Genomic DNA, 27,232 nt, shown 5'->3' on the forward strand with positions numbered 1-27,232 from the left:
CAAGGCACTAAAGTAATACTGCAAGAAATTAGGAAAAGCAATTCACTTTTTGTCCTGAATACAAAGCGTTGTGTTTGGGGCAAATACAACACATTACTGAGTACCACTCTCCAGATTTTCAAGCATAGTGGTGACTGCATCATGTTATGGGTATGCTGGTAATCATTAAGGACTGGGGAGTTTTTCAGGATAAAAAGGAGACTGGGAGAACCTGGTTCAGTCTGCTTTCCACCAAACACTGGGAGATGAGTTCATCTTTCAACAGGACAATAACCTAAAACACAAGACCAAAGAAGACTGAATGTTACTGAGTGGCCGAGCTAGTTTTGACTTAAATCTATTTGAAAATCTATGGCAAGACCTGAAAATGGTTATCTAGCAATGAACAACAACCAATTTGAGTATTTTGAACAGAATAATGGGCAAATGTTGCACAATCCAGGTGTGGAAAGCTCTTAGGGACTTACCCAGAAAGACTCACAGCAGAAATCGCTGCCAAAGGTGCTTCTACAAAGTATATACTCAGGGGTGTGAAGACTTCTGTATTTGATTATTAATACATTTGCAAACATTTCTAATAGCATGTTTATTATGGGGTATTGTATTGTGTGTAGATGCGCGAGAAAAACCGATTTAAAACATGTTGAATTCATGCTGTAACACAACAAAATGTGGAATAAGTGAAGTGGTATGAATACTTTCTGAAGGCACTGTATTTAATAGAGTTTTGAGGAGTGATCAGTTGGTGTAATAGAGATGTCTTGACGTGTTAGACAGCGGTCTAGCGATGGAGGCAGAGGGCGAGAGACAAATGGAGATCGTCAATAATATGACATTTGAAATGCCTATTATTTTTTTACTTTTCAATGTTTACTGTTAATTTCTGCTCATTTCCATTTAGTTTTTTTGTATATTTCACTTGCTTTGGCATATGTTTCCCATGCCAATAAATTTAATTGTGATTGTTAGAAAGCGATGAAGAGTCATATTTGTCACATGCGTAGAATACAACAGGTGTAGACTTTACCGTGAAATGCTTACTCTCCCAACAATGCAGAGTTAAAAAGTTAAAAACATTTGCAAAAATGAAATGGTAACAATAAAACAACAGTAACCAGGCTATATACAAGGAGTACCGGTACCGAGTCAATGTGCAGGGGTACAAGGCAGTTGACGTAATTGATGTAATATGTACATGTAGGTAGGGGTTAGGGTTAGGAAAGCAAGTCAAGATGCTCTCAATGGTGAAGCTGTAGAACTTCTTGAGGATCTGAGGGCCCATGCCAAATCTTTTCAGCTTCCTGATGGGGAAAAGTAATTGTTGTGCCTCTGTTGGTGTGCTTGGACCGCTATAGTTCCTCAGTGATGTGGACACTGAGGAACTTGTAGCATTTGACTAGTGGTTTAACGGACCGTAGTTGATCTGTATGGATCACCCCCCACGGTTCGGCCCGCATGTGAACCGCGGATCAATTGCAAAGTTTAACCATCATAGTGTGAAATACAGTTTTACTGCCGCTGTTACTTTTTAAAGTAATAATTCCCTAAATCTCGATGCAGAGCTGCAGTGAAAAGATAAAGACAAGACGTGTGCTGTGTTTTACTCTGAAACCTGAAGGTTGACTTGATTATTTAAAAAAAGCAGTTGTGTGTATTGTTCACGTGAACGGGCATGTTGAATCCCAACGAATCAATCCTGGATGCTCGCGATGCAAAAAGCAAAGAAGAAAAAAGAGCAGTGACAGCCATGGCTAGTGGAGGAGCTGAAGAACTGGAAAAGCCTCCCACTTCATTTAAGTCTCATGTATGGGAGCATTTTGGCTTCCCTGTCAAATATGATGACGGAAGAAGGGTGGTGGACAACACCATTACGGTGTGTAGGCATTGTGCCACAAGAAAACCATATGATCATGGAAATACATTGAGCACGGCCAAACATTTAAAGCGTCATCACCCTGGTGTGTCAGTGACGGGAGCCAACTCTCAGTGAACCAGATGGACCGCCTCCTTGGGAGGATCAGGAAGGTGGTTTACTTTTTCCACCGAAGAACAACAGCTGCTCATGTGCTTAAGACCAAGTAAGAAATGCTACAGCTACCGACCCACAAGCTCATACACCATGTCACAACAAGATGGAACTCCCCTTATGACATGTTGGAGAGCTATCTTGAGCAGCAAGCAGCTGTATACTCTGCACTGACAGACAAGACCCAGAAAAAAACAAAGACATCGTCACCTTGTCTGATGATGACGTGAAAGTGGCAGAGGAGGACCTCCAGGTGCTCAAAGCTTCAAAACAGGGTCAACCTGTGTTGTTGCATACCCTTACCACCTGGGGGCGGCCTGTCAGGAAGTCCAGGATCCAGTTGCAGAAGGTGGTGTTTAATCTCACGGTCCTTAGCTAAGTGATGATCTTGGAGGGCACTATGGTGTTGAACTCTGAGCTGTAGTCAATGAACAGCATTCTCACGTTGGTGTTCCTTTTGTCCAAGGGGGAAAAGTCTGTGTGGAGTGCAATAGATAATGCTTCATCTGTAGATCTGTTGTGGCAGTGTGCGAATTGGAATGGGTCTGGGATGATGGTGTTGATTTGAGCCATGACCAGCCTTTCAAAGCACTTCATAGCTTTAGATGTGAGTGCTACGGGGTAATAGTCATTTAACTTGGCGTTCTTGACACAGGGACTATGGTGGTCTGCTTGAAACATATAGGTATTACAGACTATATCAGGGAGAGTTTGAAAATGTCAGTGAAGACACTTCACTGGCCAGCTGCTCGGAGTACACGTCCTGGTAATCTGTCTGGCACCGCGGCCTTTTGAATGTTGACCTGTTTAAAGGTCTTACATCGTCTACGAAGAGTGTGATCAGTTATCCGGAACAGCTGGTGCTCTCATGCATGGTTCAGTGTTGCTTTCCTCACCGCAAGCGTAGAAGGCATTTAGCTTGTCTGGTAGGTTCTCATCACTGGGCAGGTCGCGGCTGGTTTTCCCTTTTTTTTAAATCCGTGATAGTTTGCAAGCCCTGCCACAGCCGACGAGCATCAGAGCCGGAAGAGCAGGATTCAATCTTGGTCCTGTATTGACGCTGATTTCTTATAAGCGTCTTGATTAGTGTCCCGCTCCTTAAAAGCGGTAGCTCTAACCTTTAATCCATGGCTTCTGGTTGGGATATGTACGAACGGTCACTGTGGGGATGACGTCGTCGATGCACTTATTAATGAAGCCAGTGACTGATGTGGTAAACTCCTCAATGCCATCAGATGAATATTTGCTTGTAAGCTGGAATCAGGAGGATAGAGTTAAGGTCAGATTTGTGTGAGGGAGAGCTTTGTATGCGTCTCTGTGTGTGGCGTAAAGGTGATCTAGAGGTTTTTTTTGGCTCTATTTGCACAGGTGACATGCTGGTAGAAATTAGGTAAGACTGATTTCAGATTTCCAGCATTAAAATCACCGGCCACTAGGAGCGCTGCTTCTTGTTAAGCATTTTCTTGTTTGCTTATGGCCCTATACAGCTAATCAGAGATGCGGACTCGAGTCACGTGACTCAATATTTGTTTGTCATCGTGCACACTATGTAACACTATCTGTCCTTTTATATTGGAGTGCTTCAGGTTCTGTGCATTCTGTTCTGTGTCTTGACCAATCAGATTCACGGTAATCGCAGGTTGCGCTGGGCACAAAGCGCGTCATCTAGCAAAGTGTGCCCCGCTCCACTGTCCTCCGGTATTTATTTAGCTAACATAACACATCACTCCCGACTTACACAAGCATGAACTCTTCACAGAAATTATGCAGCAGCCTACAGCTAAACTGTATGGGAAGAAAACAAGACAATTTCTTAGTCTAATCAACTAGGCTACTGATAACGACCGTAAAGACCCTGCGGCAGAATGAATCAGTTAGATGGGCCTTTGGTTTTCATAGGGGGGCACATTTTTTTCACGGACCTCCTATGTCTTCACGTGCTTGCGCCTTCACAATAGTTTTAATGGTTTTATTAGTAAAGACCATAGGCAGCTCGTGAGTTTCAAGTTTGTGCAAGCTTACAGTTTATCATAATATTTCTACCGATCTGTGTGCCAGTTCTGATTATTGTTTATATAGAACATTTCTTGGAACAGTTTAATATCAATAATATCGTTTTCGTTTCTCAAAGTCATTGTCACATGGTTCATCAAAGAAATCCAAAGTAATATGATAAAAATCTAGAAGTTTAAATTCAACTATGCCGAGAGCACTAGCCTCTGTCATATGGACACATTGATACACTGTGATCTACTGGATGGTAAAGAAATGACAGTGTAGAGATGCAGCAGTAGGCCTAGAACTTCCATCGTCAACTAAGTAAAATACATAGAGATGCAGCAGTAGGCCTAGAACTTCCATCGTCAACTAAGTCAAATACATAGAGATGCAGCAGTAGGCCTAGAACTTCCATCGTCAACTAAGTCAAATACATAGAGATGCAGCAGTAGGCCTAGAACTTCCATCGTCAACTAAGTCAAATACATAGAGATGCAGCAGTAGGCCTAGAACTTCCATCGTCAACTAAGTCAAATACATAGAGATGCAGCAGTAGGCCTAGAACTTCCATCGTTAACTAAGTCAAATACATAGAGATGCAGCAGTAGGCCTAGAACTTCCATCGTTAACTAAGTCAAATACATAGAGATGCAGCAGTAGGCCTAGAACTTCCATCGTCAACTAAGTCAAATACATAGAGATGCAGCAGTAGGCCTAGAACTTCCATCGTCAACTAAGTCAAATACATAGGCCTTAAGCCAACAAATAAAACAGTAGAAAATATCCTGATGAAAATGTTGGTTCTTTCAATCACATTCATCTATCTACTCCTCCTGTCTGCCTCCGTCGCGATCTGTCTTGACTTGAGCTTTTTGCTAGTGAAGTGCAACATCGTATCAAATCATCACTTGGTCCGGCCGCACTAGCGAACTGAGTAGTATGTCCTTCGCCTCCGACTCATTAAAGTAGAAATCCTCATCCAAATCGAGGTTAGTGATCAGTGTTCTGATGTCCAGAAGCTCTTTTAGGTCATAGGAAAACATTATGTGCAAATAATCTACGCAAAAAAACATTTGGTAAGGAGCATGTAAAACGGCAGTTATTCCCTCCAGCGCTTTTCTTTAGCGATGGATAGAGCGAGAGAGAGAGAGTTACACCTTCAGATTAGACACACCATATATATTTTTTTAAACCAATCCAATTTTGATAAACTTGCATATCTATTAGTTGAAAAACCACAGTGTGCCTTCACAGCAGCAAGAAAAGGGCAACCAGTAGAGAACAAACACCATTGTAAATACAACCTATATTTATTGGTCTATTTATTTTCCCTTTGCACAAATGTTACAAATAGCCGTAATATAACATTTGAAATATCTCTATTATTTTGAAACTTTTGTGAGTGTAATGTTTACTGTTCATTTCTGATTGTTTATTTCACTTTTGTTTTTATCTATTCCGCTTGCTTTGGCAATGTAGACATGTTTCCCATGCCAATAATGCCCTTTGAATTGAATTGAGAGAGATGGAGCGAGAGAGAGATGGAGTGTACTAGGGATTATGGGAGTTGGTTAATGGGGCAGTCAGTCAGGTCTGCGCTGCAGTCATGTGTGGACAGGGAGTTTATTCGTAGACTAGATTCCTCTCCTGGTTAAGTGCTCTTCCCTGCTAGAGAAGTTTTATACTGCTGCAGTCTGTAACCCCCTCGTCTTGTACACCACTGCTGTGTGACGTAGGCCACTGCCTAACCTTTTCATCCAACACTGTTTGTTCTGCTTGGACAACTCCAGAAACGGCCGACCTTCTAGAATGAAGCAGCTTACAGGTCGATGTTTTATTGGATGTGATACATGACAGTAGGTCCTTTATCAATTTGGGAAGCGTGTTGATTATTGCATCCTTTCTTTTTCACAAAGCCTCATTTCTATTCTCTGAACCTGTTAATGGAAACATTGTCATGGGATTGCTCCACACAGAAAGTCATTTTTTAATAATGAAGTTGTTATAAGTGAACATTGTATAGATCTGCTCTCTCGTAGAGGAATGATTTATCACTGGAAATGACATGTGCAATGTAGTGCGTCCATAACACGAAATGACACGTACAGAGCCTTCAGAAAGTATTCATATACCTTGACATATTCCACATTTTGCAGTGTTACAGCCGGATTTCAAAATTAATTAAATTGTTGTTTCTTCGCCCATCTACACACTATACCTCATAATGACAAAGTGAAAACATGTTTTAAGAAATGTTTGTAAATGTATTGAAAAGGAAATACAGAAGTATCTAATTTACTAAAGTATTCACACCCCTGAGTCAGTACATGTTAGAAGCAGCTTTGGCAGCGATTACAGATGTGAGTCTTTCTGGGTAAGCCTCTAAGAGCTTTTCACACCTGGATTGTGCAACATTTGCTCATTATAATTTGTTTAATTCTTCAATCTCTGTCAAATTGGTTGTTGATCATTGCTAGACAACCATTTTCAGGTCTTGCCAAATATTTTCAAGTAGTTTTAGGTCAACACTGTAACTCGGAATATTCACTGACTTCTTGGTAATCAACTCCAGTGTAGATTTGGCCTTGTGTTTTAGGTTATTGTCCTGCTGAAAGGTTTATTAATTTCCCAAAGTCTGATGGAAAGGAGACAGATTTTTTTTTTTGTGCCTTGTTGCAAACAGGATGCATGTTTTGGAATAATTTTTGTTCTGTACAGACTTCCTCCTTTTCACTATGTCAATTAGGTTAGTATTGTGGTGTAACTACAATGTTGTTGATCCATCCTCAGTTTTACCCATCTACCAATAGGTGCCCTTCTTTGCCAGGCATTGGAAAACCGTTGTGGTTTTGGTTGAATCTCTGTTTTAAATTCACTGCTCGCCCGAGGGACCTTACAGGTAATTGTATATGTGGGGTACAGAGATGAGGTTGCCGTTCAAAAATCATAATAGTTAAAAACTATTATTGGACACAGAGAGTCTGTGACTTGTTAAATTGTCCTCCTGAACTTATTTCGGTTTGCCATAACAAAGGGGTTGAATATTTATTGACTCAAGACCGTTCAGATTTTCATTTTTAATTAATTTGTATAATTTTGAAAAGCATAATTCCCTTTTGACATCTTGGGGTATTGTGTGAAGGCCAGTGACAAAATGTTTAATTCAGGCTTTAACACAACACATTTAGGAAAAATTCAAGTGGTGTGGATACTTTCTGAAAACACTGTACACTTTCAACAGGCAGGGCTTCATTGTTTCTATAGATCTAGCCTGTATACCTCCTGGCAGTGTTTCCACTTAGCCCACTCTCATCCTGTGGGAGTTGAGAGTAGGCTGGGCTGCAGTTAGTTGTAGTGCCTCTGGGGTGGCAGGCAGCCATGGCTCACTGTGTTGCTTCTGCAGTTCAGTAGCACCAGGACCACTGAGACTAGTAGCATGACTGTTCGGCCATGTTGGCATCTCAGTGCACTTCTGCAGCAAACCTCTCTTATGGGAGGAAAAGACCTGGAAGGTTTCCATGATTCAAGAAAAGAGCAATTCTTACCTATTAGAGATCTTTGTGGTTTTATCAATGTTTTGTAGAATTCTAACCTTACCAGAGCAAAGTAGAATAACAGTGTTTGATGATTCTGAACAGGAGGTATCATTAGTTAAAGGAAGGTGAGAATGTCTATCTTCCATCTCTGGTTCAAGCCGGGCTTACAGCATCAGTGAGTCGGTGTTGCAGATGTTGTGTCACTTTGTGTTATGTCAGTCTGCTCTGCATTTGGCTCCCGAGTGGCGCAGCGGGCTAAGGCACTGCATCTCAGTGCTAGAGGCGTCACTACATCACAACCGTCTGTGATTGGGAGTCCCATAGGGCGGCGCACAATTGGCCCAGCGTTGGCCGGGGTAGGCCGTCATTGTAAATAAGAATTTGTTCTTAACTGACTTGCCTAGTTAAATAAAATAAATCAAATCTGAGTCAACCGAGTATCCCCGCACTAGTACTAGAAGGAAAGCTGGGATTGGAGATAAAGTACATCTAGGCTATATTCAAGTATAGCTTTTTGATGTCTATTTCTATTGTATATATTTTCCTATTAAGTACATTTCTTACTAGAATCACATGAAGATGAGGGTGACTTGTTAAAGTCAAGAGTGCAGCATTTTTTTGTAAGTCGCTCTGGATAAGAGCGTCTGCTAAATGACTTAAATGTAAATGTAAATGTAAATGTATTATAGCAATGAAAGGCAGTCTACTTGTGGTGTTTACTGTCAGTCTTCACGGGTGACAAAAATGTCAAGCATAGCCTGGAACAATAAAAGCAAGGCAATCCCACCAAAGGTTGGCTAATCCTTAAAGGGATACTTCAGGATTTTGGCAATGAAGCCCTTTTTCCACTTCCTCAGTCAGATGAACTCATGGATACCATTTCTATATCTCTGCGTGCAGTTTGAAGGATGTTGCTAACTAGCATTGTTTTTTCTTTAAAAAAAAAACTTTAACCAGGCAAGTCAGTTAGAGCAAATTCTTATTTACAATGACGGCGTACCGGGGAACAGTGGGTTAACTGCCTTGTTCAGGGGCATAATGACAAATGTATACCTTGTCAGCTCGGGGATTCAATCTAGCACCTTTTCGGTTACTGTCCCAATGCTCTAACCACTAGGCTACCTGCCGCCCCAAAGCATTAGCATTAGCTCAATGACTGGAAGTATGTAAAACTGCTAGCATGCTAGTAGATACCATAGACTTCTAGTCGTTGCGCTAAGCATCGGCTGGCAAAACTACCTCTTAACTTACTTCATACTGGATGCAGAGACATAAAAATGTTATCCATGAGTTCATCTGACTCAGGGGAAGTAGATAAAGGGCTTCATTGCCAAAATCCCAAAGTATCCCTTTAAGTGTTGGAACTAATGTCTCCATTATCAATGTGTTGTCACTTACTCTGCTGAGCAGCTTTTTCTTGTTAAAATAGCTCTTCCTTTATCAGCTACAGTACTGAGACACAATATTGATTTGTCACGGGAAACACGGTGAACTAAAATGAACCTTTTCTAAAATATTAAATACACATTTCCAAAGTGTCACACATGAATTGCATGCACCCCTGTACACACACACACACACACACACACACACACACATATTTAGTCTAGAGAAAGTTAACCTAGCATCTCCTCAGTGGGCTTGATGTTTTAAGTGTCAGATTGTGAAAGGTGATCTTGATTGGATGTGCCTGTCTCAACTGAGAGACGTGTCTCAGCATTAGGCTGACAAAGAGTACCCTTTACAACGCTGGCAGCCCGACGCTGTTCAGACGATCCCTACTTTTGACCCGTGTTGAACCCCACTTAACAGTGTGACAGTTCAGCAGGGAGCTGACTTCATGGCCAGCGGAGCACTGTGAACCCTTCAAGTAGGGGACCTTGTGTCTACAAGGATCTGACAATGTCATCAACTCCCCCAATAGAAAACATGTCCTCAATTAATCATGCCATAAGCTTGTTCAGTTACAATATCACGTCAATGGCGGCTGTCATGATCTTTAAGTAAAGCCTACTGCGTTTAGGGTTACAGCTGCTGTGACCAGGGCTGTGGCAACTGTGCACGTCCTTATCCAATTCAGAGGTGCATATTGAAGATATTGTAGGAACTGTCCATATTTACTTTTCATCAACCAACAAGATGAGTAGGCCTAGCCAACAGCAAAAGCACTAGCCTGTCAATCTACTATCCCCCATAGTACAAAAGTCAACATATTCTCTGCGATAAATAAATATTCCAAACATAGTCTGGGACAGCTGTGGGATGCTATAGATCCCAAATTAATACAACCGCTAGCATCAAAAAACCTTTTTTATGCAATGTGGCTGACACAACAGATCAGAACATTTAGGTTAAACTATTAGGGTATGTCTTCACATTATAAGCGCAGCAATGCACACGTGGTAGTAGGCTATAAGCGTGAATGTTCCATTAGTGGAAAACACCATTATCAAAATTGACAGCAAATGCAATTATGCATGTAATGCTTTTATTATAAAAGGTGCATTTATATGGTGAAAATTGTCTTCCCCAAACTTGAAACTCACACGCTGCTAATATATGCCAGTTAGGCTCTACACCCCTTGTAAAGCGGATTAATGTGCTTAATTTTAAGAAGTTATTTGGCCACTTTAGTTGTGATACAAACCTTATTGAGCGGGCCAAGCATATGGGTTTGTAGCTTCAACCTCACAGCACGCACACCAATTGATTAATGAACTGCTGAATGTCTCTTGCTTTGTTTGCTCTTTTCAGTATTGTGTCTTATCTCTGATAGCTAATGCTTAGAGAAGAGCTTATGTCAAGTGTTGAAGTGTTGTGGTCGCAGGTTCCCTTGGCACATCTAAGCCTTCTTTTGGGGTGTTGCTATAGGCCACCGAGTGCTAACAGTCAGTATCTAAATAAGATATGTGAAATACTTGATATTGTATGTGATGTAAACAGAGAGGTCTACTTTCTTGGGGACCTGAATATTGACTGGTTTTCATCAAGCTGTCCGCTCAAGAGGAAGCTTCTTGCTGTAACCAGTGCCTGTAATCTGGTTCAGGTTATTAATCAACCTACCAGGGTGTTACAAACACTACAGCAACAAGATCATCTACATGTATCGATCACATTTTTACTAATACTGTAGAACTTTGTTCTAAAGCTGTATCCGTACATATATATATACAGTGGGGAGAACAAGTATTTGATACACTGCCGATTTTGCAGGTTTTCCTACTTACAAAGCATGTAGAGGTCTGTAATTTTTATCATAGGTACACTTCAACTGTGAGAGACGGAATCTAAAACAAAAATCTAGAAAATCACATTGTATGATTTTTAAGTAATTAATTTGCATTTTATTGCAAGACATAAGTATTTGATCACCTTCCAACCAGTAAGAATTCCGGCTCTCACAGACCTGTTAGTTTTTCTTTAAGAAGCCCTCCTGTTCTCCACTCATTACCTGTATTAACTGCACCTGTTTGAACTCGTTACCTGTATAAAAGACACCTGTCCACACACTCAATCAAACAGACTCCAACCTCTCCACAATGGCCAAGACCAGAGAGCTGTGTAAGGACATCAGGGATAAAATTGTAGACCTGCACAAGGCTGGGATGGGCTACAGGACAATAAGCAAGCAGCTTGGTGAGAAGGCAACAACTGTTGGCGCAATTATTAGAAAATGGAAGAAGTTCAAGATGACGGTCAATCATCCTCGGTCTGGGGCTCCATGCAAGATCTCACCTCGTGGGGCATCAATGATCATGAGGAAGGTGAGGGATCAGCCCAGAACTACACGGCAGGACCTGGTCAATGACCTGAAGAGAGCTGGGACCACAGTCTCAAAGAAAACCATTAGTAACACACTATGCCGTCATGGATTAAAATACTGCAGCGCACGCAAGGTCCCCCTGCTCAAGCCAGGGCATGTCCAGGCCCGTCTGAAGTTTGCCAATGACCATCTGGATGATCCAGAGGAAGAATGGGAGAAGGTCATGTGGTCTGATGAGACAAAAATTGAGCTTTTTGGTCTAAACTCCACTCGACGTGTTTGGAGGAAGAAGAAGGATGAGTACAACCCCAAGAACACCATCCCAACCGTGAAGCATGGAGGTGGAAACATCATTCTTTGGGGATGCTTTTCTGCAAAGGGGACAGGATGACTGCACCGTATTGAGGGGAGGATGGATGGGGCCATGTATCGCGAGATCTTGGCCAACAACCTCCTTCCCTCAGTAAGAGCATTGAAGATGGGTCGTGGCTGGGTCTTCCAGCATGACAACGACCCGAAACACACAGCCAGGGCAACTAAGGAGTGGCTCCGTAAGAAGCATCTCAAGGTCCTGGAGTGGCCTAGCCAGTCTCCAGACCTGAACCCAATAGAAAATCTTTGGAGGGCGCTGAAAGTCCGTATTGCCCAGCGACAGCCCCGAAACCTGAAGGATCTGGAGAAGGTCTGTATGGAGGAGTGGGACAAAATCCCTGCTGCAGTGTGTGCAAACCTGGTCAAGAACTCCAGGAAACGTATGATCTCTGTAATTGCAAACAAAGGTTTCTGTACCAAATATTAAGTTCTGCTTTTCTGATGTATCAAATACTTATGTCATGCAATAAAATGCAAATTAAATACTTAAAAATCATACAATGTGATTTTCTGGATTTTTGTTTTAGATTCCGTCTCTCACAGTTGAAGTGTACCTATGATAAATATTACAGACCTCTACATGCTTTGTAAGTAGGAAAACCTGCAAAATCGGCAGTGTATCAAATACTTGTTCTCCCCACTGTATATACTTATAGCATAATTCCATAATATATATATATAATTATAAGTGAAATATATATTCTTATAGCATAATTCCAGTGGGTCAGAAGTTTACATACACTAAGTTGACTGCCTTTAAACAGCTTGGAAAATTCCATAAAATGATGTCATGGCTTTAGAAGCTTCTGATAGGCTAATTGACATAATTTGAGTCAACTGGAGGTGTACCTGTGGATGTATTTCAAGGCCTACCTTCAAACTCAGTGCCTCTTTACTTGACATCGTGGGAGAATCAAAAGAAATCAGCCAAGACCTCAAAAAACAAAATGTAACCTCCACAAGTCTGGTTCATCCTTGGGAGCAATTTCCAAATGCCTGAAGGTACCATGTTCATCTGTACAAACAATAGTATGCATGTAGAAACACCATGGAACCACGCAGCCGTCATACCGCTCAGGAAGGATACGCGTTCTGTCTCCTAGAGATGAACGGTCTTTGGTATGAAAAGTGCAAAGCAATCCCAGAACAACAGCAAAGGACCTTGTGAAGATGCTGCAGGAAACAGGTACAAAAGTACCTATAGCCACAGTAAAACGAGTCCTATATCGACATAACCTGAAAAGTCTCTCAGCAAGGAAGAAGCCAATGCTCCGAAACCGCCATAAAAAAGCCAGACTACGGTTTGGAACTGCACATGGAGACAAAGATCGTACTTTTTGGAGAAATGTCCTCTGGTCTGATGAAACAAAAATAGAACTGTTTGGCCATAATGACCATCGTTATGTTTGAAGGAAAAAGGGGGAGGCTTGCAGGCCGAAGAACACCATCCCAACCATGAAGCACGGGGGTGGCAGCATCATGTTGTGGGGGTGCTTTGCTACAGGAGGGTTTGGTGCACTTCACAAAATAGAAGGCATCATGAGGGAGGAAAATGATGTGGATATATTGAAGCAACATCTCAAGACATCACTCAGGAAGTTAAAGCTTGGTCGCATCTCCCGGGTGTCGCAGTGGTCTAGGGCACTGCATCGCAGTGCTAGCTGCGCCACCAGAGTCTCTGGGTTCGCGCCCAGGCTGGGCTGGGTTCGCGCCCAGGCTCTGTCGCAGCCGGCCGCAACCGGGAGATCCGTGGGGCGACGCACAATTGGCATAGCGTCATCCGGGTTAGGGAGGGTTTGGCCGGTAGGGAGGGTTTGGCCGGTAGGGATATCCTTGTCTCAGTATGTAAAAAAAAAAAATGTAATAAAAATGTATGCACTCTACTGTAAGTCGCTCTGGATAAGAGCGTCTGCTCTTGGCCGGTAGGGATATCCTTGTCTCAGTATGTAAAAATGTATGCACTCTACTGTAAGTCGCTCTGGATAAGAGCGTCTGCTAAATGACTCAAATGTAATGTAAATGTATATGGGTCTTCTATATGGGACTTGACCCAAGTTAAACAATTTAAAGGCAATGCTACCAAATACTAATTGAGTGTATGTAAACTTCTGAGCCACTAGGAATGTGATGAAAGAAATAAAAACTGAAATAAATCACTCTACTATTTATTCTGACATTTCACATTCTTAAAATAAAGTGGTGATCCTAACTGACCTAGGACAGGGAATATTTACGCGGATTAAATATCAGGAATTGTGAAAAACTGAGTTTAAATGTATTTGGCTAAGGTGTATGTAAACTTCCGACTTCAACTGTAGGTCCTAGTTGAAAGGAACCGTAAAATCATACTCTACATGACCAAAAGTAGGCCTGGCTTGCAGTCGGCGTTCCAATTCATCCCAAAGGTGTTCGATGGGGTTGAGGTCAGTGCTATGTGCAGGCCAGTCAAGTTCTTCCATACCAATCGCGACAATGCATTTCTGTGTCGACCTCGTTTTGTGCACAGGTGCATTGTCATGCTGAAACAGGAAATGGCCTTCCCCAAACTGTTGCCACAACGTTGGTATTACATTATTATCTAGAATGTCATTGTGTCCTGTAGCGTTAAGATTTCCCTTCACTGGAAGTAAGGTGCCTAGCCGAACCATGAGGAACAGCCCCAGACCATTATTCCTCCTCCACCAAACTTTACATTTGGCACTATGCATTCAGGGAGGTAGCGTTCTCCTGGCATCCGCAAAACCCAGATTCGTCCAGCGAACTGCAAGATCGTGAAGCGTGTCATCACTGCAGATAACGTGTTTCCACTGCTTCAGAGTACAATGGTGGCGAGCTTTACACCACTCCAGCTGATGCTTTGCATTGCGCTTGGTGATCTTAGGCTTGTGTGTGTGCGGCTGCTCGGCCATCGAAACACATTTCATGAAGCTCTCGACTAACAGTTATTGTGCTGACGTTGCTTCCAGAGGCAGTTTGGAACTTGGTAGTGAGTCTTGCAACCGAGGACAGACGTGTGTGGTCTACCACTTTGCGACCAAGCCGTTGTTGTTCCTAAACGTTTCCACTTCACAAGAACAGCACTTACAGTTGATCGGGGCAGCTCTAGCAGAGCAGAAATTTGACCAACTGACTTACTGGAAAGATGGCATGCTATGACAGTGCCACGTTGAAAGTCACTGAGCTCTTCAGTAAGGCCATTCTACTGCCAATGTTTGTCTATGGAGATTGCATGGCTGTGTGCTCGATTTTATACACCTGACAGCAACGGCTGTGGCTGAAATAGCCAGATCCAGCATTTTGAAGGGGTGTCCACATACTTTTGTATTTACAGTATGTGTTTTAAGCCTACCATGGGTATGCTAGAAGACCTAAACACATTATCACACAGGAGGTTCACTATTTTTTCTCAACTGTCATTGTTTGGAAATAGATCTATATCTGCCTTGTAGAGCATCTCTAGTGTTGTCTTTTCAAATGGTATCGAACGTGAGGAACAATATCACATTAGTCAGACAGATAACTGCTCAGTCCCTTTAGTTAACTGTTGAGGGATTTAAAGTACCTAACCAGGGATCTCCAGCAGGGCATACTCCTCCCAGAATAGACTGACTAGAATCAACTTACAGACCATATGGTAATGGACCTGCTGCATAAAATTATCAAGTGATTAGATGTAGGCTAATGGATGGGTGATACTGCTGCATAAAGTTATCAAGTGATTAGATGTAGGCTAATGGATGGGTGATACTGCTGCATAAAGTTATCAAGTGATTAGATGTAGGCTAATGGATGGGTGATACTGCTGCATAAAATTATCAAGTGATTAGATGTAGGCTAATGGATGGGTGATACTGCTGCATTTGAATCATTGATCTCAACATGTACTACAACTGATTCACATTGAATGAATTACATGTCTTGTAATTATAACAAAATGTTCATTATCACTGACAAATTAAATGTACATTAGATATCATTTATAAGCCAGTTTTAACTAGGGCCCTAGGTTATTTCCTGGGTTGGTCTCGAGGGACAACTGCTGGCTCTAGTTCAATGAAGCATGGCTGTGAATTGTCCCTTTGAGTAACGTGTACCTTCTCTCCCCTGCAGCACATGGTGCACATGGTGCAACGGCGGTTGCCCATCACGTGGGCCAGGTGGGGGGACATGGTCATGGCTTGGGCTCTGTGCTCAGGGACCTGGTGAAGCCTGGGGACGAGAACCTGCGGGAAATGAACAAGAAGCTGCAGAACATGCTGGAGGAACAGCTGACCAAGAACATGCATCTACAGAAGGTAGGCCACACTACAGGAGGTGGGCCACACTACAGGAGGTACACTGCGGTGAAAAACTATTTGCCTCCTTTCTGATTTTCTCTATTTTTGCACATTTTTGATACTGAATGTTTTCAGATCTTCAACCAAAACCTAATATTATATAAAGGGAACCTGAGTTTACAAATAACTACAAAAATAAAAACATTTTGAAACTGAACGCAGCAATACAATATTCCAAAACATGAAAATTGTTAAATATTAACAAATGTGAAGTTTTGGAATAGCCTAGTCAAAGTCCAGACCTAATCCCAGTTGAGATGTTGTGGCAGCATTTGAAACAAGCAGTTCATGCTTGAAAACCCACAAATGTCAATAAGTTAAAGTTCTTCATGCAAGAGTGGGCCAAAATTCCTCCACAGTGATGTGACAGACTGATCAACAACTGCAAAAAGCATTAGCTGAAGGTGGCACAACCAGTTATTGAGTGTAACGGGGTAATTACTTTTTCACACAGGGGAATTGAGTGTTACATAACTTTAAATAAATAAATAAAATAAGTATACTTTTGTTATTTGTAAAATGTAGGTTCCCTTTACCTAATATTAGGTTTTGGTTGAAGATCTGAAAAACATTCAGTATTAAAAATATGCAAACATTTTGAAAATCAGAAAAGGGGGCAAATACTTTTTCACGGCACTGTAAGCTACACTGCAGAAGGTAGGCGGGCAACACTGCAGAAGGTAGGCGGGCTACACTGCAGAAGGTAGGCGGGCTACACTGCAGAAGGTAGGCGGGCTACACTGCAGAAGGTGGGCTACACTGCAGAAGGTAGGCGGGCTACACTGCAGAAGGTAGGCGGGCTACACTGCAGAAGGTAGGCGGGCTACACTGCAGAAGGTAGGCGGGCTACACTGCAGAAGGTAGGCGGGCTACACTGCAGAAGGTAGGCGGGCTACACTGCAGAAGGTAGGCGGGCTACACTGCAGAAGGTAGGCGGGCTACACTGCAGAAGGTAGGCGGGCTACACTGCAGAAGGTAGGCGGGCAACACTGCAGAAGGTAGGCGGGCAACACTGCAGAAGGTAGGCGGGCAACACTGCAGAAGGTAGGCGGGCTACACTGCAGAAGGTAGGCGGGCTACACTGCAGAAGGTAGGCGGGCTACACTGCAGAAGGTAGGCGGGCTACACTGCAGAAGGTAGGCGGGCTACACTGCAGAAGGTAGGCGGGCTACACTGCAGAAGGTAGGCGGGCTACACTGCAGAAGGTAGGCGGGCAACACTGCAGAAGGTAGGCGGGCTACACTGCAGAAGGTAGGCGGGCTACACTGCAGAAGGTAGGCGGGCTACACTGCAGAAGGTAGGCGGGCTACACTGCAGAAGGTAGGCGGGCTACACTGCAGAAGGTAGGCGGGCTTCACTGCAGAAGGTAGGCGGGCTACACTGCAGAAGGTAGGCGGGCTACACTGCAGAAGGTAGGCGGGCTACACTGCAGAAGGTAGGCGGGCTTCACTGCAGAAGGTAGGCGGGCTACACTGCAGAAGGTAGGCGGGCTACACTGCAGAAGGTAGGCGGGCTACACTGCAGAAGGTAGGCGGGCTACACTGCAGAAGGTAGGCGGGCTACACTGCAGAAGGTAGGCGGGCTACACTGCAGAAGGTAGGCGGGCTACACTGCAGAAGGTAGGCGGGCTACACTGCAGAAGGTAGGCGGGCTACACTGCAGAAGGTAGGCGGGCTTCACTGCAGAAGGTAGGCGGGCTACACTGCAGAAGGTAGGCGGGCTACACTGCAGAAGGTAGGCGGGCTACACTGCAGAAGGTAGGCGGGCTACACTGCAGAAGGTAGGCGGGCTACACTGCAGAAGGTAGGCGGGCTACACTGCAGAAGGTAGGCGGGCTACACTGCAGAAGGTAGGCGGGCTACACTGCAGAAGGTAGGCGGGCTACACTGCAGAAGGTAGGCGGGCTACACTGCAGAAGGTAGGCGGGCTACACTGCAGAAGGTAGGCGGGCTACACTGCAGAAGGTAGGCGGGCTACACTGCAGAAGGTAGGCGGGCTTCACTGCAGAAGGTAGGCGGGCTACACTGCAGAAGGTAGGCGGGCTACACTGCAGAAGGTAGGCAGGCTTCACTGCAGAAGGTAGGCGGGCTACACTGCAGAAGGTAGGCGGGCTTCACTGCAGAAGGTAGGCGGGCTTCACTGCAGAAGGTAGGCGGGCTTCACTGCAGAAGGTAGGCGGGCTTCACTGCAGAAGGTAGGCGGGCTTCACTGCATAAGGTAGGCGGGCTTCACTGCATAAGGTAGGCGGGCTACACTGCAGAAGGTAGGCGGGCTACACTGCAGATGAGTTGATGTGTGGGGATCCATACCGAGGGCCAAATGTGTGACTTTGGGAGATGTGTGTAGTCAGTCAGTGTGCATGTGTAGGTGGCATCCAGCCCTGAGACTAGCGCACCATAGAGGTTATTATTCATCACAGGCCAAGGCGTTGGAGCGCCGCCTTAATGTTCAAATGGGTTTCTACGCAGGAATAGAAATGGGTCTCCTCCAAGCAAAGTATGGTGGTGCAGTCTCTTGTTTGATTGGATTACAGTGTGGTGTTTCCATCATCATGCAGATTATTACCTCAGAACATGAACCTATCAAATTTCTCCTGGCCTTTTGAGGAACTGTGCTGAACTAATCGGTGATGGGGGTGGTAACTGACCCTGTTTATTGTTGCATCAATGATACAGTTCTCTGTTGATATTTATACTGTGTGTGTGTGTGTGTGCTGGTTAGCTACAGTGAGGGATGTAGTGCTGTAGTAGGTCTTGGAGACAGTCTAGGTTCTTGGCTGTGTGGTGTGTAACTCCCACGGGGAGTTGTAGGTTACACAAACAACCGGCTTTAACCTTGGCTTGGAAGACACCTGAGAAATTTGGGACAGGGCTTGCCGGCACTCAGGCTCTGCTAACTTTCTAGATAACTTAGAATAGCTGTCAGTGTGTCCATACAAATAAATCAAGTCTGATATTCGGTTGTAGTTGTCCTCCTCTGGATCTTTGATTTACAGACAGCCAATGATCCCCTTTGATGTTCTCCATTGTAAATATGATCATTTAATAAGCATGATAAATATTCTCGGAACGTCGTCACGCATTTGTTTTATGCAGATGGGAGGAGAGCTCAGTTACAGTTCCCCCAAATATGTGGCTAGTTGTGGAAGAAGCGGCTGCTGGCTCTTACATAAGCAGCCCAATACTGGTGGCTAGTTGTGGAAGAAGCGGCTGCAGGCTCTGACATAAGCAGCCCAACGCTGGTGGCTAGTTGTGGAAGAAGCGGCTGCAGGCTCTGACATAAGCAGCCCAACGCTGGTGGCTAGTTGTGGAAGAAGCGGCTGCAGGCTCTTACATAAGCAGCCCAATACTGGTGGCTAGTTGTGGAAGAAGCGGCTGCATGCTCTGACATAAGCAGCCCAACGCTGGTGGCTAGTTGTGGAAGAAGCGGCTGCAGGCTCTGACATAAGCAGCCCAACGCTGGTGGCTAGTTGTGGGAGAAGCGGCTGCAGGCTCTGACATAAGCAGCCCAACGCTGGTGGCTAGTTGTGGAAGAAGCGGCTGCAGGCTCTGACATAAGCAGCTCAACGCTGGTGGCTAGTTGTGGAAGAAGCGGCTGCAGGCTCTGACATAAGCAGCCCAACGCTGGTGGCTAGTTGCGGAAGAAGCGGCTGCAGGCTCTGACATAAGCAGCTCAACTCTGGTGGCTAGTTGTGGAAGAAGCGGCTGCAGGCTCTGACATAAGCAGCCCAACGCTGGTGGCTAGTTGTGGAAGAAGCGGCTGCAGGCTCTGACATAAGCAGCTCAACGCTGGTGGCTAGTTGTGGATGAAGCGGCTGCAGGCTCTGACATAAGCAGCTCAACGCTGGTGGCAAGTTGTGGAAGAAGCGGCTGCAGGCTCTGACATAAGCAGCTCAACGCTGGTGGCTAGTTGTGCCAGACTTGTTAACAGCAACGTAACTGTTTGCTTTTATCCAAATTAAATGAGAAAATCCTGATCTGATTAAACACTTATGAGAGAATGCTGTAGGGGAGAGCAACCATGTAGAGCCACCCTCATTCCTCTCCTTTTCCACCTCCCTGTCCCTCTTTCCCCGTCCCTCTCTCACCGTCCCTCCTTCCCCGTCCCTCTCTCACCGTCCCTCCTTCCCGTCCCTCTCTCACCGTCCCTCCTTCCCCGTCCCTCCCTCTTTCCCCGTCCCTCTCTCACCGTCCCTCCTTCCTTCCCCGTCCCTCCCTCTTTCCCCGTCCCTCTCTCACCGTCCCTCCTTCCTTCCCCATCCCTCCTTCACCGTCCCTCCCTCTTTCCCCGTCCCTCTCTCACCGTCCCTCCTTCCCCGTCCCTCTCTCACCGTCCCTCCTTCCCCGTCCCTCTCTCACCGTCCCTCCTTCCTTCCCCATCTCTCCGTCACCGTCCCTCCTTCCTTCACCGTCCCTCCTTCCTTCCCCGTCCCTCCCTCCCCGTCCCTCCTTCCTTCCCCGTCCCTCCCTCCCCGTCCCTCCTTCCTTCCCCGTCCCTCCCTCACCGTCCTTCCTTCCTTCCCCATCCCTCCCTCACCGTCCCTCCTTCCTTCCCCCTCCCTCCGTCACCGTCCCTCCTTCCTTCCCCGTCCCTCCTTCCTTCCCCATCCCTCCCTCACCGTCCCTCCTTCCTTCCCCATCCCTCCCTCACCGTCCCTCCCTCACCGCTGCTACCAAGCAGCCTTTCAGCCATGGGCTCCTAATCGTGTGCTGGAGCATGATGAAGCCGTGTCGCAGCCCACAAAGTGCAGAATGACAAAGGGTGACGTGATGATTGCGCTCGATACTGGTGAACCTGCAGGTGGGCAGGCAGGCTGCTGCCCCCCCCCCCCCCCCCCCATCTCCTCTCTGGATTTTGTGGGCAGCGGCAAGCAGCGAGTCATGAATATTCAGTGCCTGTTGGAGCCACCAGCCCAGAAACAAACAGCCCTGTTAATATTTGATGGCTCTTGCTTTAGAGTGAGCACACAGAGGAAGGGACATTGGATTTTTCTGGTAGGAGATTGCAGCTGAACCTGAGTCTATCTGCTAAATGGCTCCCCTGCACCCTGGCAGGAGGAAATGTTGATTTGGTTGGTATTATATAGTCTCCATGCTACAATTGTCAATGTTACAGTTGTTTCCCAACACCTTGCATGAACTCTCTGATATTTGGTATTTCAGTAGCTACAGTACATCAGAATAAACGAGGATGAATGATGAAAGAGTTTTGGATATGAAAATGCCAGAAATTAGCAGAGGTTTTGGTTTGCTACTCAGCTTTGTGGTATTAAAATAGCAATTTCTGTTTGTCTTTTTTAGGACCTTGAAGTTCTGTCTCAGGAGATTGTCCATTTAAGTAAAGACTCAAGTCCTGGAGGTGGCTCAGCTACGGGCTAAAAGACTGGAAAAATTTCCTCCTCTCTGCACTCTCTCATCACCTGTTACTGTGGCCAACAAGAGGACATTACCTAACTGACTGACTGAACCTCTGGCTGGGAACCCAGATGAAAGGAGAGGGATAGAGGGGGGTAGGAAGGGGTTAGTGCTCTTGAAACTGCTTTACTACTGAATATACTTACTGTAACATGTCTTGGTTCTTTCTGTGGTATTGTGACCTGACTTCTGTCTGTCTGCACTCTCTGCCTCCCCGCTCTGGTGTGATCTGAAGAATGGCAGAAGGCAACAATGTCTGGATGCCAGGACACAGTGCTTTACTGGTTCACGACTACAAGAGATTGTTTAATGTTGCGAATAACAAGAGGCTTAAGCTTTTGTTTTGCCTGTACTCGTATTCATTTCTTTATACTTTCAACTCAACAACTCTTGTTTTTGTTTGTATAAATCCTGTATATATGAAAAATCAACTGTAGTAATTTAACTGTACTCAGAGTAATAAGTATTGTATATGAGCCAAAATGATTGTAAAAGATTTACGTCCGTCATACATTCCAGATGCTGAAATGTCCAGTTTGAGTTTGTCTGGGGAAAGTGTGAGTATCTTAAAGCCAGTAGTAAAAAAAAAAAAATATTAAATCAATAACATGCATAGTGTTGAGGACTGGACAAAACCACTCCTATCTCTGGGGCGCTGGACCACACCACCCCTGTGTCCACTCACTGAGTTAGAGCTCTATGCTCGTTTCCTTTTATTCTGCACCAGGCACAAGTCCCGTGACTGCAGCAGAAGCACGGAGGAGGCCTTGGCAGCTCAGCATCTGGTGTCAACATGAACATGATGTCCAACTCCACAGAGACTGGCTAGATGCCTGCTTTCAAAATGTCACTTTGGCTGCTTTCTCTATCCCCAATTAAGACTCCAGGTGTGGTTAGATTTGCAGATTAAATTCCGGCTTAACTCCACTTTGATATTTTCTGAAAACATTAGATTCCAAATAAATGAGGAAGCAGAGGATTCTCTGTGATGAGCAGGAACATTTGTTTGATAACTCATCTCCCCCTGGCTGAGGTCTAACAACAGTGTCAGTTGTTCAACTCTTCCTTCACTCTGACAAAGCTCATCAGTGTGCTCACTGAGTTCAACATGGACAGGAAACTCATCACCAATATTTGTTATCTGGCATCAATTCCTGGCCATTACTGTGTGTCAGAAGAACTGGCCCCATGCTCTGTAGGGATGGCCAGGATGAGGGAAACATGGATCATGTGAAGCTGTGCCTTCTATTTCACCTGTCTTTGACTTACTTAGCAAATGTCTTATTTTAAATGACTTCTCAACATGACTGAACGGCAGTAGCTGGGCAGATCACATGGTATAACACAGTATGGTCTAACACAGCGTGCATACCTACCTGTGTTAGCCTTTTATACTTTGAGACAGGTTTCCCTTATCTGAGAATGTATGCACTCCGTGAACACTTGTTTTGGAACGAACAGATTGGTCATTGGAATCCCCCCCCAAGAATGTCTTCTCTTATGTACAAGTAAGACTGGGTGATATATCAAATGAATGATATATTCAAATATATTTTTTGCCGTGATGTTTCAAATGCCCGTATCACAAGAATCTAGGTTTTTATTTTATGTTCATTTTTATGAGCGTTTTATGTATTTTTGGTCTCTTCTCACTCCACAGACACCAATCCCCTCCCCCTCCACTCACAACAAAGACGAAAAATAACTTCTTCATCTCATACCATTTACAGACAGACTTTACGGTATGTTGCTTGTTTAAAAAAAAAAAAAAAAAATCAGGTAATGTTTTTTAGAGACCAATTCGTACAGTCCAATTTTTTGCCACGTTCTTGCCGGGATAAGCCTTTTATACGTCCCGTGCACATGCCGGCAAGATTAGGAGTGGGAGTAGTATTTTAATAAATTAATTGAATATACACCATCACAAATACATTTTTGGCAGGTCCTAAGAAACATAAGACTAATAAAATATGTTTTCAAAAGAATAGAATGGCATATTTTGAGTTGGAATTATGTTACTGGTCTGTGCAGCCTATATTCTAAATGGCTGCGCCATGCACATGAAACCAATAGTGATTTTGTTCCTTAAACAGACAAGGCACACCAGGCTACCCTGATCACAATCAACACACATACAGCATTTTAGAATAGGCTAAGAATATCATTAAATATAACGGTATAAAATACAATTCATATTTTTCCCAAACAATTTGCACCACATCAAACTGCTGTCATGTTAAAAAAAAAAGTGATATTTTGTAAGGTAAGCCCATGCTTTTATGATATCCAATTGGTAGTTACAGTCTTGGGAGAGGCGAAGGTTCGAGAGCCATGGTCCGCCATGGTCCTCCGAAACACAACCCAACCAAGCCACACTGCTTCTTGACACAACACCTGCTTAACCCGGAAGCCAGCCACACCAATGTCTCGGAAGAAACACCGTTCACCTGGCGACTGTGTCAGCGTGCATGTGCCCGGCCTGCCACTAGAGGGCGATGGGACAAGGACATCCCTGCCGGCCTAACCCGGACTACGCTGGGCCAATTGTGCGCCGCCCCATAGGTCTCGCCGCCTGGACTCGAACCAGGATCTCTAGTTGCTCAGTTAGCAATTTCAAAATACGTTATTCTGCAAACTTTAGCATCCCGCAAAGCATGGCGCCTGCAACGGCAATGTTGTGGGTTCGATTCCCACGGGCTACCAGTACGGGAAAACGTGGATTGGAGTGAGTGAGTGGATACATTTTTGAAAACATTTTCCCGTACTGGTAGCCCGTGGGAATCGAACCCACAACTTTGCCGTTGCAGGCGCCATGCTCTACCAACTGAGCCACACGGGACATTTACTGTGGGAATAAATATCACTGAATGACTAAAATATTGGAATATAGTAGGCTAATGCTATTGAAGGCATCGAATTGTTGCTTACTGAAACTCCCAAAGCCATCCAATTGTTATAATACATTATTTTGCTCGATCGAGTATCGGCAACTACAACAGCCTGCTCAGTTAGCAACTGTGATGCGATGCAGTGCCTTAGACCTCTGCGCCACTCGGGAGGCAATCTATATTTTCAAAAGCTTGTTAGTCTCGTGTTTTATATTTCACAACCTCCACAGGCTGTTGTAGTTGCCGATACTCGATCGAGCAAAATAATGTATTATAATAATTGGTTGACTTTGGGAGTTTCAGTAAGCAACAATTCGATGCCTTCAATTGCATTAGCCTACTATATTCCAATATTTTAGTCATTCAGTGATATTTATTCACACAGTAAATGTCCCGTGTGGCTCAGTTGGTAGAGCATGGCACCTGCAACGGCAAGGTTGTGGGTTCGATTCCCACGGGCTACCAGTACGGGAAAAAGTTTTTAAAAATGTATCCACTCACTACTGTAAGTTGATCTGCAAAAAGTTTGCGGGATGCTAAAGTTTGCAGAATAATGTATTTTGAAATGTGTATTTGACAACAAGCCATCTGTGGTACTGTGTTGTGTGACAAAACTGCACATTTTAGAGTGGCCTTTTATGTCTAAAATATATTCCATGTTTCATCCCTTTTGGTGTTTTTGTAATTTCAGAACGATCTAGTTATCTGAGGTACAGCATGTCTTCCTGCCATATAGCTTAACATCTCAGTTCAAACACCTGCAGTGTTCATATTGCAGACTAACATGCTGAATCAGACACGTGAGACTAAGGCCTAGATTCAATCCGGAGCGCGGAAGATTTAATATTTAAACCCAATGTTCCCGCGTTTGTGGAGACTGCAGTCACGCTAAACACTGGATACAGTATGTCGGCTCAATCGGAAATTCCATTTTATTTTCAATCAGTCTATAATGGGGATCTTCGGCGCTCCGAGTTGAATCTAGCCCTTATTTCTTGAAGCTAGCTGATTTTTGTTATGTTTTTGCATATCTCATATTTTCTCTCCTATGCCTTCAGTCAGAAAACAGCAACTACTATTATTCATCTATACTGAACAAAAATATGAACGCAACATGTAAAGTGTTGGTCCCATGTTTCATGACTTGAAATAAGATCCCAGAAATTTTCCATACGCACAAAAATATTATTTCTCGCATATTTTGTGCACAAATTTGTTTACATCCCTGCCAAGATAATCCATCCACTTGACAGGTGTGACATATCAAGAAGCTGATTAAGCACTACGATGTTTCTAGTTGAGGGAGCATGCAATTGGCATGAGAATTTGGCAGTATGTCCAACCGGCCTCACAACCACAAACCACGTGTAACCACGCCAGCCCAGGACCTCTGTTATACCCCTTAAAGGGGGAAATATATAAATAAATCACACGAAGTCACCTCGTGCAAGTGAGCAGCATTCTAGCAAGCTAGCTAGCAAAACGGCTAATTTTGAAGTGGTCTAGACATACAAATAACACATTTGAATGTTTTAAACACCTTTGCTGCTGACTAAATAACACAGTAACATCTGTAACATCTGTAACATTCTGATATTAACAAATACATTCAAAATTGCATTCATACCTAAAAGAGGGAAATATATAAATAAATCACACAGAAAATCTGGCTTCAAGTCACTTGTAATGAGTGAGCTGGGAAGCCATGTGCGCCCCTATAGGAAGTCCTAGGTATAACCTATCAAACTCAGATCAGACATCAATAGAGCACACAGATTGTATAATCAACATTAAGATAATTGAACAGCATATTACTTACTGGTACACATTATGATTATGTATTATTATTTTTGTTATAATTAAGGCACTTTAAATTCTGTCATACCTCCACATCCGGCTTCTTCACCTGCGGGATCGTCTGAGACCAGCCACTTGGACAGCTGATGAAACTGTGGGTTTGCACAATCAAAGAATTTCAGCACAAACAGTCAGGAACCGTCTCAGGGAAGCTCATCTGCGTGCTTGTCATCCTAACCATGGTCCTGACTGCAGTTCGGTGTCATAACCAACTTCAGCGGGCAAATGCTCGCCTTCGAGGGCCACAACTTCACAACTGTACTGGGCTGATGGCAGACAGCATGTATGGCATCGTGTGGGCAAGCGGTTTGCTGATGTCAACCATTGTGAACAGAGTGTCCCATGGTGGGGTTATGGTATGGGCAGGCATAAGCTACGGACAACGAACACAATTGCATTCTATCGATGGCAATTTGAATGCACAGAGATACCGTGACGAGATCCTGTGGCCCGTTGTTGTTCCATTCATCCACCGACATCACCTGATGTGTCAGCATGATAATGCACGGCCCCATGTCACAAGGATCTGTACACAATTCCTGTAAGCTGAAAATGTCCCAGTTCTTCTATGGCCTGCATACTCACCAGACATGTCACCCAATCAGCATGCTTGAGATGCTCTGGATTGACGTGTACGACAGGGTGTTCCAGTTCCCGGCAATATCCAGCAACTTCGCACAGCCGTTGAAGAGGAGTAGGACAACATTCCACAGGCCACAATCAACAACCTGATCAACTCTATGTGAAGGAGATGTGTCACACCAGATACTGACTGGTTTTCTGATCCACGCCCCTACCTTTTCTCCCAGTCATGTGAAATCCATAGTTTAGGGCCTAATGAATTTATTTTAATTGACCGCTTTCCTTATATGAACTGCAGCCAGGGGTGAAAGTAAGGCGATATGGTCAGGTACTGCCGTACGGGTAAAACGTGAGCCTATCACACAACATGCACCAAAAACGATTTGCGATTACACCATTATTTAACATTATTGCATGTAAGAAGCATGAACATGTTTCGAATTGACATTAAACCGTTTG

The 27,232-nt window shown here is 44.3% G+C and overlaps 1 protein-coding gene across 5 annotated transcripts in view; it reads left to right on the forward strand.

Moving 5' to 3' along the window:
- LOC139542991 (GRIP1-associated protein 1-like) overlaps nt 1-23,242 on the forward strand; it is a 78,104-nt gene extending 54,862 nt beyond the window's left edge. For all 5 annotated transcript variants that reach the window (XR_011668582.1, XM_071349032.1, XM_071349035.1 and 2 more), the window contains 2 exons: nt 15,806-15,990; nt 21,333-23,242. Coding sequence is in view for 4 of the 5 variants with exons in the window: in XM_071349032.1 (XP_071205133.1) it covers nt 15,806-15,990; nt 21,333-21,410 (263 nt within the window). In the remaining variant the exon portion in view is untranslated. The remainder of the gene's footprint in view (nt 1-15,805; nt 15,991-21,332) is intronic.
- Nucleotides 23,243-27,232: the final 3,990 nt, after the last annotated feature.

This window comes from Salvelinus alpinus, chromosome 17 (genome assembly GCF_045679555.1).
Source record: "Salvelinus alpinus chromosome 17, SLU_Salpinus.1, whole genome shotgun sequence".
In the NCBI taxonomy this organism is placed as follows: Eukaryota; Metazoa; Chordata; class Actinopteri; order Salmoniformes; family Salmonidae; genus Salvelinus; species Salvelinus alpinus.